This window comes from Frieseomelitta varia, unplaced genomic scaffold (genome assembly GCF_011392965.1).
Source record: "Frieseomelitta varia isolate USP_RPSP 00005682 unplaced genomic scaffold, Fvar_1.2 scaffold_534, whole genome shotgun sequence".
In the NCBI taxonomy this organism is placed as follows: domain Eukaryota; kingdom Metazoa; phylum Arthropoda; class Insecta; order Hymenoptera; family Apidae; genus Frieseomelitta; species Frieseomelitta varia.
The window spans coordinates 10413-29381 of NW_025110295.1; the positions used below are offsets into that span (position 1 = coordinate 10413).

Below are 18969 nucleotides of genomic sequence, written 5' to 3' on the forward strand. Positions count from 1 at the left end.
CATCTCGCGTCAAGTCGATCAATTGTTCCAAAACTTCTTCAACGCGTACATATTTCCTTTAGAGATTACATTTTACAAAAGTAAGAGTAAGTAAAAAAAAATTTATATAAAAAGCAAAAAAGATGAGTATATGACTATTTATTTTCAGTTAAGTACGAGAGAGAGAGAGAGAGAGAGAGAGAGAGAGAGAGAGAGAGAGAGAGAGAAAGTACTCGCTTGAAAAAAAGAAAGAAAAAAGGTAAAGGTTTCTCCTCAACGGAAACCTTTCAATTGGATGATTTAACGTTAAATGACCCTTCCATATTTTTCCCTACCTAAAAGTATTTGTTTTTATTAACATGTTACATGGTCTAGCTCCCTGTTGCATAAACATTTATTATTCACGTCCACTGTTGACAACAGCATCGTTCCTTCTTACGAATAGCACGTTACAACGATACTAATTTTTATCTAATGACTTTTAGTGTAATTCGGAAAGATCGCGGATAATAAACTACAGAATCTACAGAGTTCTACCTTAAATAGTTCAAATAATCCCGTTCTTCTTCATTTTCTTTTTTTCTTTTTTCTTTTTTTTTTTTTTTCTCTCGATTGATTCATTTCGACTATAATACAATGTTACAAGCATGATTCGTGGTTGGTTGGTGACGTATCGCTATGGATCCATAGATCCGTCCGATGGCGAGATCTAACAGTATAGGTAATGGTATCTTATGGTACGCGATGTATAATCAATCGATGAACAAGTATAGTTCGAGCACGAACGTTTCTTTTCGTTGATTCAGAAACGTTGGTTAATGGAATCCCGCGTTGCGTAGTTTCCAAACACGGTACCCCAAACTTTTATTCGTGCTTACACGGCTTTCAGACTTTTCTTAAACGTTAATAATGCTTACTTTTTCGTTTTTGTTTTTTTTTTTTGTATTTTGTACCCGCCGTTAAATCAACGTGGCTTTGTCTGAAATCATATTCACGCGTTCACGTATATAAGAAAGATCATACAGAAGAACAATATCGATTCATCATCGGATGCTCAAGGAAGTTAATCAAGTGCACCAAGCTTCTCAAGAATATTCTCGTTATCAGAAACCTCTTGTAATTTACACAGGCAACAGGTAGATAATAACGTTTATTTAAGAACCAATTAACGTAACGTAAGAAAATAGGAAACACAGTGTGTTCGTTAAGAAATTATATAATGAAAATGATTCGAGATAAAATGAAGACAAATTCCAACCCCCTTGCATAACTGATTGTTTACTCCTGATTCGTACAATTTACTTGTACTCTCGGTACGTGTCTAATTAACATGAGATTTAGTAGATAGAAATTATTTATAGAATTCTACTTCTACGTGAATTCCACGCGTTTGCAATTTTGTTGGAATAACTAGCTTTCTTGAGGATCCGATGAGACTTCTAAAAAGTCATTGACAAAAGAGAAAGAGAATGTAATAACAGGAGACAAGAATAGTAGTTAAAAATGCTGGCACTTGATGTGACAAATTGAAATTATATCCATCCAGTATTAATTGGATGAGTAAGGCAGAGGAGCTTTATTACTAACCTCTTCGTCGGAGGCTTGAGTAAAAGCTCCTATTGCCTGTTGAACTTGCGGTGCGGTAGATCCACTAGTAGGATGCGCCGCAGCTTGTTTACCAAGTTTTACGGCGTCCTGCGTTGCCTGAGACTCAGTTCTTCTAATATAAGCAGCCTCCTTTTTAGGTGGTACTACCGGCTTATTTGGTGGCACTGGAGGAGGAACACCGCGGGATACTGGTGGCTTTTTCGAGGGCAGCATACCAGATGCTTGAATCGCCGAACCAGATCCAACATGAAAACCAACCTTTCCTGCAGCTTGCGTCGATGGCATAAGTTTTACCGTGCCTCCAGGATTTACAGGAGCAGGCACAACCACACGTTTGTCTACAGCCTGAGGAATGAATACACAGGAGATCCGATTTAACGTTCGGGTTATCCCTTTCAAGGGCATTATATTGACATGTCGCTGCATTTAAGATAATAATTAAAAACAGAAAGAAGAGGGGAAAAAGAGAGAAGTCGAAATTATACCAAATCACCAATATAAAGCGAAGAAATAAATCAATTGCCAGAGAAACAGTGACTGAAGATCTTTGAAAAAGAGGCCGGCTTGTTACCTAAGCAAAAAATTGACCATATATATATATATATATATTTTCCTATCTTTAACCGAGACATGTTAATTCCTAACAATGATGTAGGCAACTTAATACGTTACTTTGCTGACAAAGTCATTGAGAGATAGTATGAATTTTATCTGCGAACATAATTGGAAGAATTGTAAAGTTCTACCATAAAAACTGTAGGTCTACTTTTCTTTGTTAGGATAGTACATTACACAACTTGGAAAAAATAATAAGTGAAACAACCAAACCGTAAAGTTAGCAATAGCAAATACAGGGTTGCAATTAGGAGGGCAAGCAGGGAAAATTTGTAAATAAGGCTCAAAAGTGAGTTGCATACAAGTTTTAATTAAGGAAATAATCAATGTACATACTAAGTAATCTTATGTACAAAATAAGAATAGCACAAGTTAGACGGTGTAAAATTTGATGGTGTATTAACTTATATAAAATAATACAATGTGACATAATCAATGTGAATTAAAGTCTACAAACATGTATGTGTATATGTGTGTATAATTAGAAATAAAAAGATAAACATTTGTCACCTATGTAATAAAAGAATATTTAATCATAACCATAATCGTGTATTTATAATGTGGTATATTAAAGAAAATTTAATAAAATATTAATGAAATTTCGATGTGATAATTAAAAAATCCTTATTAAATTGGGAAAACATGCAACGCATCTGCAAGATGTGTGCATGCAACATTAATATACATAAGTATACTTATGACTTATTGTGTATGTTTATTATGTTTATATATTTATTTGTATGTGTTTATTTTCTGCTCTTTAATCATATTTTATATATTTCACATTTTACATCTGTTCTTTGTATAAAAATATAGAAAATATCTAATTTTTATACTGTTGTTCTAAATATATACATTAATTGTTTTTTTTTTTTTTTTTTTTTTTTTACTTAGTAATTATACTGATTGTTGTTTTTACGTTATCGTAATACAATCAGTAACGTACTTATGTGTTAGAAAAAGAAATAAACCAATTTTATCCCAAAGCAGTTTCTCTTTGTTACATTGATTCATTAGAAATAATAATAGAAGTCAAAAAATGCGCAATAACTGTGCGTTCTAAAACAAGATGATAAGACATTTATATTTATCATTATCATGCAATAATCATACAATAAAATTATTCTGTATAACATTCAATTTGAAATATAAAACTAGAAAATCTATTTAATATATATATTATTTAATATATATTATATATATGTATATATAAAATAATATCAAATAATATTATTGAGTCCAATAAATTAAATAATTATATTTTGATTATTTTTAGAAGCACTGTTTTATCATTAATAATTATAATTGTAATAATAATAATATCTAAAATATTCCTTGTATGGTAATATTTTCATAAGTATCTCTATTATATTTATACATAGATCTTAATATATCTTATTTATATATTTTATTCATTTCTTAATAAAAAATTTATGAATACACTATCATCATACTTGTATTAATATATTTACTTTTTTTTTTAATCTCACAATAAAAATCGATATATGTAACTATATAATTTATTTTTACTAATTTTATTTTTAGAATCATTTCTTTTGATATTACATACAAGCAATATACTGTTCAAATATTTTCAACCTAATAACATATTATTATGTTATTTTGATACATTTTGTAAATTTTTATACAAATTAAGTGCATAAAAAATCGTTGTGTATTAAAAATCAACATAATTGGTTGAAATAAAACATATGAAAGATTTTAATAATATAAAAGCTATATTACCGAATATGATTTTTACAAGTATATGCATAAATACGTAATATATAATATTTTCAAATTAAAGTAGAATGTGAAGGAAAATGAGGGTAGTTTACCTGATTTTCAGCAGACGCTGCAGTTTCACCACTAGAGGATGTAATATTGGACGTGTATGAGACCCCGCGTAATGCCTGCCCAGGAGTTACTGACCTAGCAATTCCAGTAGCTACAAAGAAATTAATACAAATATTATTTCATTATCTTAAATAGATATTATACTCCTAATATATTACTCCCAAGAGATCAGTATGAGTTGTCTAATTTTATATAATCTTTAGAATAATATCTTAAATACAAATTATTTATTGCTTTAATCCTGCACCAGTATGAACCAGTACTAAATTATAAATTAAAATAACTATATGATAAATAGAAGTAACAGGTTCATCGTTTACATCATATGAATTATGGTACGCTTATGAGCAAGAGCTACAATTACCATTTCCTTTTCAATTAACTGTCAAAATGTAATTTATTAATTCATCCACTGTCATGCGATACGAACATTCTCTTAGAGAAGATATATCCAAAATATTTTAATCGTTTATATCCTATTTCAACTTTAGGGTAAGTGCTGTTCTTACTTGGACCGCTGACAGGAACACTAGATACCGTGGCAGTGGGCTGAACAACTTTACTACTAACCATTGGAGTCCCAGTGCCAAGTACTGTACCTTTAACTGCACATAAGATATAATTATAAGAATATTCAATATTTTGTTTAATAATTATTTTATATTAGCATTTAGCAACATAATGAACATTAAAACTATCATTTGTTTGCTACTGGCGCTTATTAAGATGTAATGTATGTAACTTATAACAATTATTATGCATAACATACTTGTTTGTGGTGCATTAGCAGGCTTAACTGTAGGCATAGCAACTAAATTAATTGGTTTGGCTGGAGGAGGTGGAGGAGTTGCACCTACTCCTCTTGGAGAACCTCGCGTTTGAGACTCTTTCCACACATCCATTTCAGTCCTAAGTTTATCTAATTCTAATTCGAGATCTTTAGCCCTTTTTTCTTCTTTCGCTAAGGCTTGTTTATATTGTTGCCTTTCCATGTCAAATTGCGCAAGTTGTTTTTCTAGCTCTGCTTCCATTTGTAACGATTTTTTACTTTCTTCTTCAAGTCCTTCAGCCATAGAATCTATCCGAACTTTTTCCTCGCTTAATATCTGTGCTAAATCTTCTGATCTTTTTCTTTCTTCTATGTACTTCATAATTATTTTTTTGCGTTCAGCAAGCAGAAGAAGTACTATTTGCTTCTGTCGAGTTTTTTCTTCGTCTAAAGTTTCATTTGATTTCTTTAATTCTAATTCCAGTCTTTTTTTTTCTTGTTTCTCTAATTCTAACTCTTTTTTTAATCGTGTTCTTTCTTTTTCCAGTCCATATGTAATATCATCACCTTGGGCAGTATCATGTTCATGTTTCCGTTTCTCTTCTTCTAATTCCTTGATAACCTAAGGTAAATCAAGTACAAATATATAATTTATAAAATTCATTACTGTTCAAATAAATATGATATACATACTGCTCTATGCCTAAGTTCCGCCTCTTTAAGAACTTTGGCCATCTTAAACTGCATACATCTTTGTTGTGTTACAAGCGCTTCTAGAGTAGCAACTTGTTTATTTATTTGATTTGGTTCGTGCTCGCTGACTCCTCCTACTAATACAACATCACGTGCAAGCGCAGCATGTGGATCAGACGTCCCACTCAAATACCGAGTACTTAGTAGATGTTTCAGTTTCTCTGACTGTAAAATGTGTAAAGATCCACTTTATATCTCTAATATGTAACGTTGAGTTTCATAAATTAACAAAAAATAAATTACCTTTAATACTGCTATTACAATATCCCTTGCCTGTAATTCTCCTTCAAGATGTCCCAATAGTTTTAATAAATCAGTTTTGTTTAATTCCATTTTCGGATTACGCTGCAAGAGAGATATGCAAAATTCTTATCAATAAATGTGCGATCTGCATGACAAATTAACTTTTTAAAAAGCAGGCACTTCCAAGTAAATACGTATATGTATACACACTTTTAATGTATTAGAGGAATTCTTATCAATTGCTTCTATATTGTTAGATTGTTGTAGAGTCTGTTGATGCTGTTGCTGTATCGGTGACGGCGACGGCGACGGTGACGACGACGGTGATGAATGTTGTTGATAGGATTGCGAGGATGGTGTAGAAGTAAGTGACTGCATCTTCGTGGTGCAGACTGAGATGGTCGTCGACGATCCGGATGATCCATTCGCCGGTGAAACACTCGAACTTACATTAATAGCATTTTGACTCTGTGATGCCATTTTCGAAAGAAAAAAAAAAAAAAATAAAGAAGATAATGAAATCCGAGGAGAATTCACCCCTGACGAAGACGTCTAACTCCAGGGAGAAGTACTGAAAAGTACTCGAGGAAAGTAATTCCGCGGTTAAACCGATTCAACCTTCGGTATTAATACTCTCGTTTGAACAAAGAAGACCTCGGCCCGTAGAGCCAATTTCGGGACACGCCACATCGCTACAGGATTTCTCGTTTCCTTTCCGAACTTGCTTGAATTATGCCGAACGAATTAATCCGGCATTCAACTTTATCCTCGATTATTGACAAATCAAGCACAAAGCGTAGTTCACAGATAGGAACCTGTCTCGTGAAAAGTGCTACGAGATCATTCATTATCGATTATTTCTTATCGAATGTTGTTACGACTCAGAACTCGATACGACTTCAACTTTACGCCGCGGTAAAATTGAAATCTTGTTTGAATGTGCTGTTCCCACTCTTGCTTTCAATTTTTGTTGTTATTTCTGTAAATTTTCATGATTTATTAAAAAATGGACATAATTATCGTTATTAAAGTTTTCAAATAATTTAGAGATAGACAACAGTTTTTTATTCATTTTTATACTCAAACTAAAACTATTAATATGTTTAACTATTATTAAATAAAAATGTTTAACTAGATTATTAATATGTTTAACTATTATTAAATAAAAAATAATAAACAAAAATATCGACCGACATTCTTTTCTATTTGTATCATAAAAGATGAATATCGTTTATTTATAAGCATTAGATTTTATTTAAAAATGTTAATTCTTTTGAATAGATTTTATAATTAAAAAAGATTTAAAAAAAGAATTAATTTATATTTGTTATAACGCTCTTCTGACAGATTAATGTCCGTAATGTCAGCATTTAATGTCAATCTATTTTTAAGCGTAAAATATATTGATTAATGATTATAATTCTTTATATATAGCACACTAAACTAACAATAATGAATTTTATTGTCCAAAGCATTACCGTTGTAAAAAATAAAAAAATAACTATATACATTTTTTCATTTCTCTATCCACTTATGGATTATAGATAATATAAATTTCGACAAATCCGAAATCTTATCAATTTTATCGGATCGATATGCTGATGAAAATTTGGGTTACCGCTGATATATAAATGACTAAATTTATCGATAACATATTCTCTCAATATGTCAATACCGAAAGTCGACAGTTCAGAATCTTCGTTTAAATTTGAAAATTTCGACGATGATTTTTCTGAATATGAAAATGAAAATGAAAGTACATCGCAGGATTCGTAAGAGAATTTAATTTTTATTTATTTTTATATAGTTACATAATTTCGAGTATGAACAAATTTAAAAAATTTTAAACTACATTATAATTAGCTGATTTAGGATTTTAAAAAAACGTCTCGTTTATTGATAATTACCTCATTGAATTTTATTCATTTTTCGCTCATTTTCATTGTAGACTTCCAAAAGAATCTCCATTTTGGGATGTATTTATGTATTTTCCAACAAGGAAGGAAAGTATGTCTATGAAAAATAAAACATGGTTAAATATTTCTGTGCATATTATTAAAGTGTTTATATACGGTATACTTTTCTGTACTGTCCTCTGCAGTGGTTTAATTTCTAAATTCATAGTCATTTTTGCTCTGTCACAGCTCAAAGATGAAAAATCTATACATTTTTGTGATTATTATTCAGGTAATTTATAAATATTATATGTCTTTATTAACTTAAAATTATACAAATTTTATATTTTATATTGTAAATAGAAATATATATTTCAGTAATTTAATGTTGTAGAGTATCAACAAGAATTGGGAGCAAGAATTTCCAAAAAAGGCAAAATAATTTGGACATGGTACATTATTTCTATGTTCCTTATACCAGAATGTTTGACAATATTCCAGGCAATATGGCATTTTCTTTTCAATAGAAAGACGAAATTTCCTGCAAAACAAACCATTATAATTCTATTTGTTTTGGAAACACTTCATTCAATTGGTGTTGCATTATTAATTTTCTATAGTCTTCCACAGCTTAATTCTGTGGATGTGGCTGCAATTTCTACTTGCGTTTGTTTTATTCCTACTTTTTTAAGTAAGTAAATAGACTTATAAATTAATTATGAAAATATATTTATTGATTATATATTTTTATTACAGATTTATTTATCCAACATTACAAATATATAAGAAAAACTAAAATATTTGTAGTAGTCTTAGTATGCAATGTTTTAGCATTAATTGCTCAAGGTTCAGGAATAATTTTATATTCTTTTTTAAATTTCGTACAAAATCCCCTAATATGGATTCTTCCTGTATCACTTTTATTATCTTCTTCGCGCTGGTGGTATAATTACATCTCACACTACAGTTATTGTGGTAAATAATTTATATAATGTACAATATTTTCTGGCACGTATTTTTTTAATTTGCAACTTTTTCAAAAAATATAATTTCAGGTTTCATAGATCTATTAGCAAAAAATAAAACAGATTTATTAAATAACTACCATGTATTGCAAGGATATATAGCATTATGGAAATGTTTAATTTTTATTTCAAGCACTATAATGATATTAACTTTTAAAGGAATTCATATACCAGAATTTTTTGAATTTATATGGCAAAATGAATATAATATAGAATTAATTGAAATGTCAAATAACAAAATTATAGACATTATCACAGACACTTCTCATATATCTTTGTTTAGCTTTCTATTACAAGTATTTTGTGCTTTTCTCATATACCAAGCAGGTGAGATACAAATTTTTATTGTTATTATTTATATATGATAGTATTTTATAGCTGTAAATATTGTTTATTACTTTCGCAGCAAAATTTGCATATCAAACTCAAATGCATAAATTTGGTTTTGCTCTTCCAATAAGTTTAATTACTCCAGGAACAATCTTATTAATAATGATACTTTGTGCATTACGAAAAGAAAATTCATGTGTACTTCATGATTTAATACCAGATTATTTATTTTTCAATGCACCTAAATATGATAATATAACAGGATTTCTTTTAAACTGGCGTATTTGGTGTTGGATAATATGCTGGTTATCACAAATTTGGATTACAGTACAACTTTGGCTAGGCGAAAATGAAAAACTTGCTCCTGTGGAAAAAATTTTCTATAATTCTAATTATGATACACTCTTGATTGATCAGTTTTTAGGATTAAATAAAAGGAAACATGAAAATTATCATACTGCTAAAGAAGAAGAATCCTCAGACTCTATTATGGAATTTGAGGTTTTATGTAGTAGTTTAAAGTTTTATTTAAAATTTTATTTAATTGTTCATTTTTAGTTGAAACTTTTATTTTAGATGAGCAGTTCAAACAAAATATATGATTTGAATAATGCTGATTCAATACTTTCTAAGAATAATATAAGTAATAAAAGAAATACTCGTGTTCCTCAAATTTATGCTTGTGCAACTATGTGGCATGAAAATAAACAAGAAATGAGCGAGTTGATTGGAAGTATTTTAAGACTTGATAAAGATCAATGTGCCATGAAAGTTACACAGAAGTATTATAATATTTCTATTAAAGATTATTATGAACTTGAAAGTAAATAATATATTTACAAAATGTATTTTAGTTAAAATTTTTATGATTTAAATAAAAATGACATGTGAACTGTTTCAGCACATATAATTTTTGATGATGCCTTTTGTTGTATGCATGGTTGTATAGGATCTTGTGATCATAAGGAAAATGAAACACAAGTAAATGAATATGTAACAACATTTATAGAGACAATGCAGGAAAGCATAAAAAGTTTTGGTATACTTGATATACCACCAACTAAATATCCAACCCCTTATGGTGGTCAACTTGTTTGGAATTTACCTGGGAAAACACGTCTAACAGTACATCTTAAAGATAAAAATAAAATCAGACACAGAAAACGATGGAGTCAGGTATATTTAAATATAATAATTCTTAATAAATATAAGACAAGACTATTTTCATAAACTTAATTTCAATAGGTTTTTATTTATATATAAATTATATTTTTTATATCAATTACTAAACTATTATAGGTCATGTACATGTATTATCTTCTTGGATATCGTTTTATGAATTCATCAATAGATTTTGATACTAAAGAAATGATGGCAGAAAATACTTACATCCTAACATTAGATGGAGATGTTGACTTTCAACCAGCAGCTGTTAAAGCATTGATAGATTTGATGAAAAAAGATAAGGAGTTAGGTGGAGCTTGTGGAAGGATACATCCAATAGGAAAAGGTACTTCCACAAACATTTAAACATGATAAAAATATGAAACATATTCTTATTTCTTTTAAATTTATTTTAGAACTTATCAAGACTTAATAAATCAAATTTTTTAATATGGTTTAAAAATATATTTTCTCATGTAGGTCCTATGATTTGGTTTCAAAAGTTTGAATATGCTGTTGGACATTGGCTTCAAAAATCAACAGAGCACACAATAGGTTCTGTTTTATGCAGTCCAGGCTGCTTTTCTCTTTTTAGAGCAAAAGCTTTAATGCAACATAATGTTATAGCTAAATATGCTATAAGGTCAACTGAACCCAAACATTATATTCAATATGATCAAGGAGAAGATCGATGGCTTTGTACATTAATTTTACAAGCTGGTTGTAAAGTAAGAAATTTATATTTTTATTTACATTATAATTCAGACTATGATGAGAGAAATTAATTATTTTTCTAAAAAATAAAAAATCTAATTAATTATAAGCATCTCTCTTCATTATTATTGAAATAGGTAGAATATTGTGCAGCTAGTGATGCTTATACACATGCTCCAGAATCATTTGAAGAATTTTATATTCAACGTCGGCGGTGGATACCATCAACCATGGCTAATGTTTTTGATTTACTAGAAACTTCAAAGGAAACCAGAAAGTTAAATAATAATATTTCATGGCCTTATGTAGTTTATCAATGGATTTTAACAGGTAATTTGATTCTATGAATATTATATATATGAAAGTAATTATTTCTATATTTTATATTAAAAAATAAATATATGTATTATTTATTTATTATATTATTTTCCAGGCAGCACAATTATAGGACCATCTTTTATTTACTTAATGATGGTTGGGGCATTTGTAACTTCATTTCAATTAGACAACTGGTTAAGTTTTTGGCTTAACTCAATTGCAGTTCTTGTTTTTATTTTAATTTGTTTTTTCTACGATGTGCGTATACAGGTAATTGCTTAAAATATCAATATACAATGTAGATATAATTAATTTAAAACTATATATTAATTTAGAATTATCTCAATTTAAAATTATACAGAATTAAATGTTTTTATTAATACTGTTGTAGCTTATAGCAGCAAAAGTTATTACTGTCTTATATAGTTTGGTAATGGTAATTGTATTAGTTGGAATATTATTACAAATAGCAGCGGATGGCTTTATTGCACCCAATGCTCTTTTATTTTTTATTGTAATCGGTCAGTTTACAATAACAGCCCTTTTACATCCTCAAGAATTATCATGTTTACCTAATGCAGTAATTTATTATGTTACTGTACCATCTATGTACATGTTACTCATCATTTTTTCTATCTTCAATTTACATAATATTACATGGGGGACCAGAGAATCAAAATTACAAAAACAAGTATAACCTTATGAAAAGATTATTATTTTAATCTTATTATTTTAATATTGTTTCTCATACATTATAAATCATCGTTTTTGTAGGCATCAGATAAGCAAAATATAAAGGTACAGAAATCTGAACAAGAAGGAACTATTACAAACAAGATGAAGTTTTCTTTTTTTAATTTATGTGGATGTAAAACTTATAGACATAAAAATTCAAAGGAATTAGAAAAATACTTAGAATTTATTCATACCTCTATAAGTGAAGTTAATACTCGTTTAAAGCACATAGAAAGGTATCAAACTAGTAAAAAATCAAAAATATTATAATAAATATGTCATATTTAAATTCACTGAAATTTTTAGTACTTTGGAACTCAACAATACATCAAAAAACAATATAAAAGAAAAAAATAATGATGAAAATAAAATATATGATGAAGTACAATTACAAGTTTCTGAGCACTTGGATACAAATATAGATTCAGAAACAAAAACTTCAGAACATAGCTGTACTAGTGATCATCAAGATGATCCAAATTATGTAATAAATCCTCATTGGTTACAAGATGAACATTTGAAAAATGGAAAAATTGATTTTCTTTCATACGCAGAAGAAGAATTTTGGAGACAGTTAATTGAAAAGTATTTACACCCTATCGAAATAGATATGGAAAAGCAAGTATGATTTCTAAAATAAAATAAATTATTAAAAGTGAAAAATCAATGAAGATTATTACAGAAAATTAAATTTGGTTACAGCAAAATATTACAGAGGGATTAATAAATATACGTAATGAATATGTTTTAAAATTCTTTATGATAAATCTAATATTTATAGTGGCAATATTCTTGTTGCAAATAAACAAAGATATTTTGTATATCCAATGGCCCTTTGCTATTGAATATAATATTACTTATACCACTGATCATTCATATGAAGTAGGTCTTACTTTCAATGTGTTGTAAATATCATTTTTTACTCATACTAGTCTTATTGCAAATGGAAATATATATTTTTTTTCAGGTACATTTAGCAAGACAATACAAGCATTTGGAACCAATTGGATGTCTCTTCATTATTGCATTTGTTTTCATTTTGTTAGTCCAATTTTTAGCTATGTTAAGTCATCGATTCAAAACATTCATCCATGTACTTGCTAATGTAGAATTAAGTTTACCCTGTTTTAAGAAGGTAATATGATAAAAGAAATTATTACCAAATAATTTAATTTATATTCTGTAGCTTTTGTTGTTTGTTTTCAGAAAAGAAATATATCAAATGATTTAGTCACTAGTACACATGCAAAAAATATAGCAGAAGGTCTCCAAAGTGCAATTGAAAATCATACAATGAACGATTTAAGAAATAGATCTGAATCCTCTTTAAAAAAACATAGAACTATTCGAGATTTGATAGAAAATACTCAAGATTCTTCGAAGAGACCTTCTAATTTTGAAGTACTCTTCAATAAGAAATTAAGGGATAAATCTGGTACTCAATTTTAGTATAATATACTTGATTTATTATATTTTAATAGTAATATCTGTAAAAATAAATTAAATATATATTATTTCAGAATTTAAGAAAACAATGTCCTTAAGAATACCAAAAGACGTATTGGAAGCATTTGAACAGCGTCGTTCAAATATTTTGACAGAACATAAGTTGCAAACTCAAAATAATGTATTTGACATAGAAGAGATAACAAATTAAAAAATTAAAAAATTCAATTGACAACATATTTACTAATTTTATTTGCTTTTGTATTTAAATTACATCGGATAAAAACTACAAATATCTGTAAATTATGGACCTAATATAAATTTGTCAAAATAAAAATAAAACTGCTTTATTTTTATACGAAATAAGAAATAAGAAATATTTCAAAAAATATATACATACTTGATGACATTTATCTTATATAATCACTTCACAAGCAAACAATGACATACTTATGTCATATAATTGTCACAAAACACACATTTCATGAAACATAATAAATAATACATAATACATGCTATTACTACACTTACATATTTAGCAATTGACTAAAGTCTAAGGATTTGGATTTATGTGGGTTAGTACCCCATAATTTTAAAATAATAGTTGCCAACATACGGACTATAAATTCCAATAGATTCAATACAAGTACCTTCCTTGCCTCTGATTCTAACCTCTAACCATTGTAAATGCTACAGTGAGAACAATATATAAACTATATAACTTCTTTTGCTGATTGTATTAATATATTAGAATGACAAATTCTCCTGAGCCTGAGAAAAATAAACCAATAGATTCTGAACAAAGTTCTTCAGAAAGTTCTGAAGAAAATAAAGATGACAATGAGTCTGAGAAATCGTTAAAGACAAGAGGTTTGTAAATTGAAAAATTAAAAAAGAATAAATAACCATTATTTAGTATTGGTGCTTAAAATATAAATTAGATGTTACTTAAATATGTATTATTAATGTATTATTATATTACAGATAGTGTAAAATCAAGTGATAGTGATGGAGAAGCAAGTCTAGCACCAAAAGAAAATAATAGTGGTTCTGCTTCAGAAGCAGACAATGACACAAAAAAGACAAAACCGCTAATAGATTCTGATTCAGAAAGTGAACCAGGAGATAAACAAACTTTAGCTCCAACAGCAGATGCTCTTTTTGGAGATGCTAGTGATATCAGCACAGATGATGAAAAAGATAAAGATGAGAAAAGACAAAAGAGCAGAAGTAAAAGCAGAAGCAGAAGCACAAGCAGAAGTAGAAGTAGAAGTAGAAGCAGAAGCAGAAGCAGAAGCAAGAGCAGAAGTAGAAGCAGAAGCAGAAGCAGGAGTAGAAGCAGAAGTAGAAGCAGAAGCAAAAGCAGAAGCAGAAGCAGAAGTAAAAGCAGAAGTAAAAGTAGAAGCAGAAGTAGAAGTCCAGGAAGATCTGATAGTGGCGGTGAAGGCCCTAGTCAAGCTGTTATTGAAGATGTATATATATAAAATATTAATAATGTATAATTGAAAGATTTTTCACAAACAAAAGATATTTATAAATTGTTATTTTTAGGATATAGACAAAGAAAAAGAAGAAGAACCAGAACCTCCGCCAGAGACAAGAATTGACGTAGAAATTCCAAAAATCTCCACAGATTTAGGTCGTGAAATACATTTTGTAAAACTTCCAAATTTCCTTTCAGTGGAAACACGGCCATTTGATACGGAAACGTATGAAGATGAAATTGATGAAGAAGAAACTTTAGATGAAGAAGGTAGAGCCCGATTAAAATTAAAAGTTGAAAATACTCTTCGTTGGAAAGAAATTTTTGATGAAGAGGGTAAAGTTATTAAAGAGAGTAATGCCAGATTTGTAAAGTGGTCTGATGGCAGCATGTCCCTACATCTGGGTTCAGAGATTTTTGATGTGTATAAACAACCACTTCAAGGTGATCATAATCACCTCTATATTCGACAAGGAACTGGTCTTCAAGGGCAAGCAGTATTTCGAACTAAATTGACATTCCGTCCACATTCTACAGAATCTTTCACTCATAGAAAGATGACAATGTCTTTAGCAGACAGATCACAAAAAACTTCTGGTATAAAAGTATTATCCCAAGTAGGAATTAATCCAGATCAAAATAGATATGAAATGATTAAGGTGAATTATGTTTGTTTAATTTCATTTTATTATAAAATTTATATATAACTTTGCATTTAAATTTCATTGTTATTATTATTTTTTTTTATTATGTAGAAAGAAGAAGAAAAATTGCGTATGGCGATGCGAGTTCAAAGCAAAACGAAAAAAAGTACTGCAAGTAGGGGAACCACTGGAAGATCTGTTGGTGGTTATGGAGCTAATGCTTATCACGATGATGGATCAGACGATGAAGGTGCTATTTCTCTTGCAGCAATTAAGAATAAATATAAGAAAGGAATAAATGTACCTGTTAAAGGTAAGTTATATTTAACTTATTTAAAATAAAATAAATTAATAGGTACTTATATATTTTTATATGTTTAGCATCAAATATATATTCATCAGATGAAGAAGGTTCAGACTTTGAAACGTTAAGACCAAAGAAAAATATTAAAGGAAAGGTTCTCAAAGATTCAGATGAAGAATCAAATTCTCGAAGTCCTTCAGAAAGTGGAAGAGAAGATGATAATCAAGCTGATAATGTCAGTGATTAAAATATTACTATTTTATTAAGCTATAACCTTGTAATAAATAAATTAGCATCTTTTTTGATATAATAAAAGTAATTGAAGCATCCAATATTTAAGTTATTTTTATTATTTTCACATATCATATGTAAAATATAAGTTTGTGTTTAATAATATATGTAACGATTATTATCTATTGAATATTTCCAGATTCCTAGTTTTAAAAAATGATACTGTTATTCATCATTTCAATTGATTAAACCAAAAAAACCATCAATAATAGAATGTGTACAATATGATAAACTATAATCGTTGAAAATAAAACTAAAAATGTTAAAAAAAAGCCCAATCGAGTTATAGTAATGCTATGCAATAATTTATGCAATTTCATATTTTATTTCAACTTCATATCTAGTAATCTAGTTTTCATCTTAGAAATGATTCATCAATCCACTTAATTTAAAATAAAAGGTGTAATGTTCAAAAATTAAACAGTGATTATTAATTAGAAATATAAATATTCTTTATAGAAACCTTAAAGTATAAAAGTATTGAATGAGAAGATAAACGATATTTTTAATTCTATTAGTTTTAATTTCAATAGCAGATCGTAAAACTAAATCCCTAAATTATAGAGTGAGAAGAAAAACATTGATTTATCTCGTGATCGCTATTTCTGTTCTTATTATACAAAATTTTGTAAATTATTGGATTTATACTGAAAATATTGCAATTCGTTTATTTACTATCAGTTCTTTTCTAAATTATTTTATAAATTTCTACATACAAATTTGAAATAGTATAGAAATTTATGTACATGGATAATTGGTAGCACTGGTTGAAATACAGTACAATACAGCGATCTGTATTGCAAAAGCATTTTTATCGTACGAGTGCTACTCTTGTAATTGAGAAGTTATTATTGTGAATGTAATTTGTGAGTATAATTCATGTTTTCACTAATAGTATTATCTAATCATGTCAATACGTATTATGTGCACTTATAAATTTATATAAATAGATAGAAAGAGACGAGTTTTATTTAAGAATTATTATTTTTTCGTTTCTGCAAATAAATTGAATAATGGGATAAGTTTTATTAATTATATATACTTTTATCTTTTGATTAATTGAACGTATGATTTCATGTAAATTGTGTATTTTTATAATTTGTCTGGCTTACATTTATTCAATTATCAATCTAAACTAATTTAAACATTAATTTATGTAATGTTTGCTTATATTATCTCTCTGTTCCAAGGAAATTCTAGATATAATTAAAAAATGTTTATTAAAAAAACATGCTTTCAAATATAATTATTATAATTTTGATTAATTATTAAAAGTCAAATAAAATTTATTAGAGGGAAAATGGTTTACTTATGTATCACTAATGAAGTTAATTACTTCATTATTACTATTGGTTTAAATGGTTGGTTTAAAACGATTTAACCTATTTTCCATTGAGTGTATTGTAACATAACCTTAAAATTTCTCTATTTTACAGGGCAAATTTAAGATATTTTCTATAAATTCTTTTATGTTTATTCAATTCAAGGATTTATACAGGAATTGCGTTTTTTCTGAGTTTATTATCATTTTATACTAACATACAGGTATTAATCTTTTCTCAATATTTAATATTAATTAATTATAATTAATTGGATTTTTTTTATTAGAGGAAATAAAAGTATATCTTATAAATATTGAATTATAATATTATTTCAATTTCATTTAACAATTTCTTTATGTAATTTTTCAAATGGATTTCATATTAAATTATTTGTAATGTATAACTAATAATTATTAATAAATAAATAGTAAACAATAAAAATGATTTCAGGTTTATATACAATGGTTGCCCACACTGTGCTTCTTGACTTTACAGTACCATCAAGTGTAATAGTAGATGTGGAGAAACGATCCAATCTAAAAATAGCAATTGCTAATGTCCTTCAAGAACACTTTGATAGTCTGAAGCCATTAACTGAATCAAGCATTGATGGAAGCTTTTTAGTCTTATACACAGGTCCCAAAGGTAGTCTAATTACAGTTCGTGGATATACCGAAGGCTTAATCACTGTTAACATTGAATATTATAAAAGAGATGAAGAGGAAGCGCTCTTGGATTTTGAGGTACAGTCCTTTATATTAATTACAGTAATTGTTTTGCAATATCTAGTTGCAAATTTCACAATATTTAATTGCCTCTCATGGATATCAAATACAAAATCAGCTTTTGTATCTCTCAAACATGGGGTCATTACAAGGTACATCTTGCTACATATATATTATGAAAGTAATTGTACTAAAAATGTTCTTAAAAAAAAAAAAAATTTAAACATAAACATGTGAAGTTACATTCGTTCAACCGAAATACGCGATTTTTCATTTTGCCGATTTTTTGCCGCTGAACGCTAAAAAGATTGCAAAAGACAAAAACGTTATTGCAAAAGATCATCATTTGATGAATCGTATTATAAAAATAAGTAAAAATTTTACTATATGCGGAAGAAACACGCATAACAAAGAGGACCTTGTAGCAGTGGCGATACCTGGAAGCGGACGTTGCGATGGCTCTGAACAGCCAACGCAGTAAGCGCCTGCCACCAGTAAGGCGAGGAACCATATATGACCTCTATCTGACACTATCAGGTAGAAACCACTCCCCAATTAGTTCCTAATTAGTTATCTATAGCACCTTAAAAACGTGCGAATCGTTTCCGTTGCACTCTAAAGCCAACAGCTCTGGTCGAATTACTTTTTTTCGGTCGACGTTTACTACTACCCTCCTGTCCCTCCGGGTATTTCTTTTTAGTTTTTCCGCAAAGGGAAAATGACTTGATTCATAACGTAAAACAAAAAAA

The 18969-nt window shown here is 28.4% G+C and overlaps 4 protein-coding genes and 2 long non-coding RNA genes across 14 annotated transcripts; 4 read left to right on the plus strand and 2 right to left on the minus strand.

The window, feature by feature from the left end:
• The first annotated feature begins 215 nt into the window (after positions 1–215).
• LOC122533517 lies at positions 216–2473 on the plus strand. Its single transcript, XR_006307728.1, has 2 exons — positions 216–830; positions 1725–2473. It is a non-coding gene; the product is annotated as an uncharacterized LOC122533517 (long non-coding RNA).
• On the minus strand, positions 932–6668 carry LOC122533515 (CTTNBP2 N-terminal-like protein). 3 transcript variants are annotated; one of them, XM_043663326.1, is made up of 8 exons: positions 6362–6668; positions 6035–6269; positions 5825–5926; positions 5522–5746; positions 4829–5450; positions 4569–4664; positions 4041–4150; positions 932–1932 (listed from the first exon to the last, which is right to left on the minus strand). In XM_043663326.1, exons 2-8 carry the CDS (start codon positions 6200–6202, stop codon positions 1528–1530), a joined length of 1728 nt encoding a protein of 575 aa, XP_043519261.1. In that variant the 5' UTR covers positions 6203–6269; positions 6362–6668; the 3' UTR covers positions 932–1527. The 3 variants fall into 3 exon arrangements, with proteins under 3 accessions (XP_043519261.1, XP_043519260.1, XP_043519259.1); XM_043663325.1 differs by having other exon boundaries at positions 932–958; positions 1567–1932; positions 6035–6668; XM_043663324.1 differs by having other exon boundaries at positions 6035–6668.
• Positions 6669–7412: 744 nt separating this feature from the next.
• Positions 7413–13688, plus strand: LOC122533514 (chitin synthase chs-2-like). 2 transcript variants are annotated; one of them, XM_043663322.1, is made up of 19 exons: positions 7413–7596; positions 7773–8011; positions 8114–8410; positions 8476–8694; positions 8775–9071; positions 9151–9575; positions 9651–9897; positions 9976–10250; positions 10374–10584; positions 10719–10966; positions 11090–11282; positions 11386–11540; positions 11662–11961; positions 12045–12241; positions 12312–12627; positions 12708–12887; positions 12973–13140; positions 13212–13440; positions 13526–13688. In XM_043663322.1, exons 1-19 carry the CDS (start codon positions 7490–7492, stop codon positions 13660–13662), a joined length of 4440 nt encoding a protein of 1479 aa, XP_043519257.1. In that variant the 5' UTR covers positions 7413–7489; the 3' UTR covers positions 13663–13688. The 2 variants fall into 2 exon arrangements, with proteins under 2 accessions (XP_043519257.1, XP_043519258.1); XM_043663323.1 differs by lacking the exons at positions 7413–7596; positions 7773–8011 and having other exon boundaries at positions 8295–8414.
• On the minus strand, positions 12747–13960 carry LOC122533518. The gene is made up of 2 exons (XR_006307729.1): positions 13852–13960; positions 12747–13127 (listed from the first exon to the last, which is right to left on the minus strand). It is a non-coding gene; the product is annotated as an uncharacterized LOC122533518 (long non-coding RNA).
• Positions 13961–14133: 173 nt separating this feature from the next.
• On the plus strand, positions 14134–16214 carry LOC122533516 (another transcription unit protein-like). The gene is made up of 5 exons (XM_043663327.1): positions 14134–14321; positions 14436–14923; positions 15003–15593; positions 15690–15891; positions 15960–16214. Exons 1-5 carry the CDS (start codon positions 14204–14206, stop codon positions 16127–16129), a joined length of 1569 nt encoding a protein of 522 aa, XP_043519262.1. The 5' UTR covers positions 14134–14203; the 3' UTR covers positions 16130–16214.
• A 704-nt stretch (positions 16215–16918) lies between these two features.
• LOC122533519 lies at positions 16919–18969 on the plus strand. Of its 6 annotated transcripts, none has more exons than XM_043663328.1 (4): positions 16919–17039; positions 17610–17718; positions 17946–18238; positions 18646–18969. In XM_043663328.1, the coding sequence occupies exons 3-4, from the start codon at positions 17957–17959 to the stop codon at positions 18784–18786; spliced, it is 423 nt and encodes a 140-aa protein (XP_043519263.1). In that variant the 5' UTR covers positions 16919–17039; positions 17610–17718; positions 17946–17956; the 3' UTR covers positions 18787–18969. The 6 variants fall into 6 exon arrangements, with proteins under 6 accessions (XP_043519263.1, XP_043519266.1, XP_043519267.1 ...); XM_043663331.1 differs by having other exon boundaries at positions 18649–18969; XM_043663332.1 differs by having other exon boundaries at positions 16920–17039; positions 18610–18779.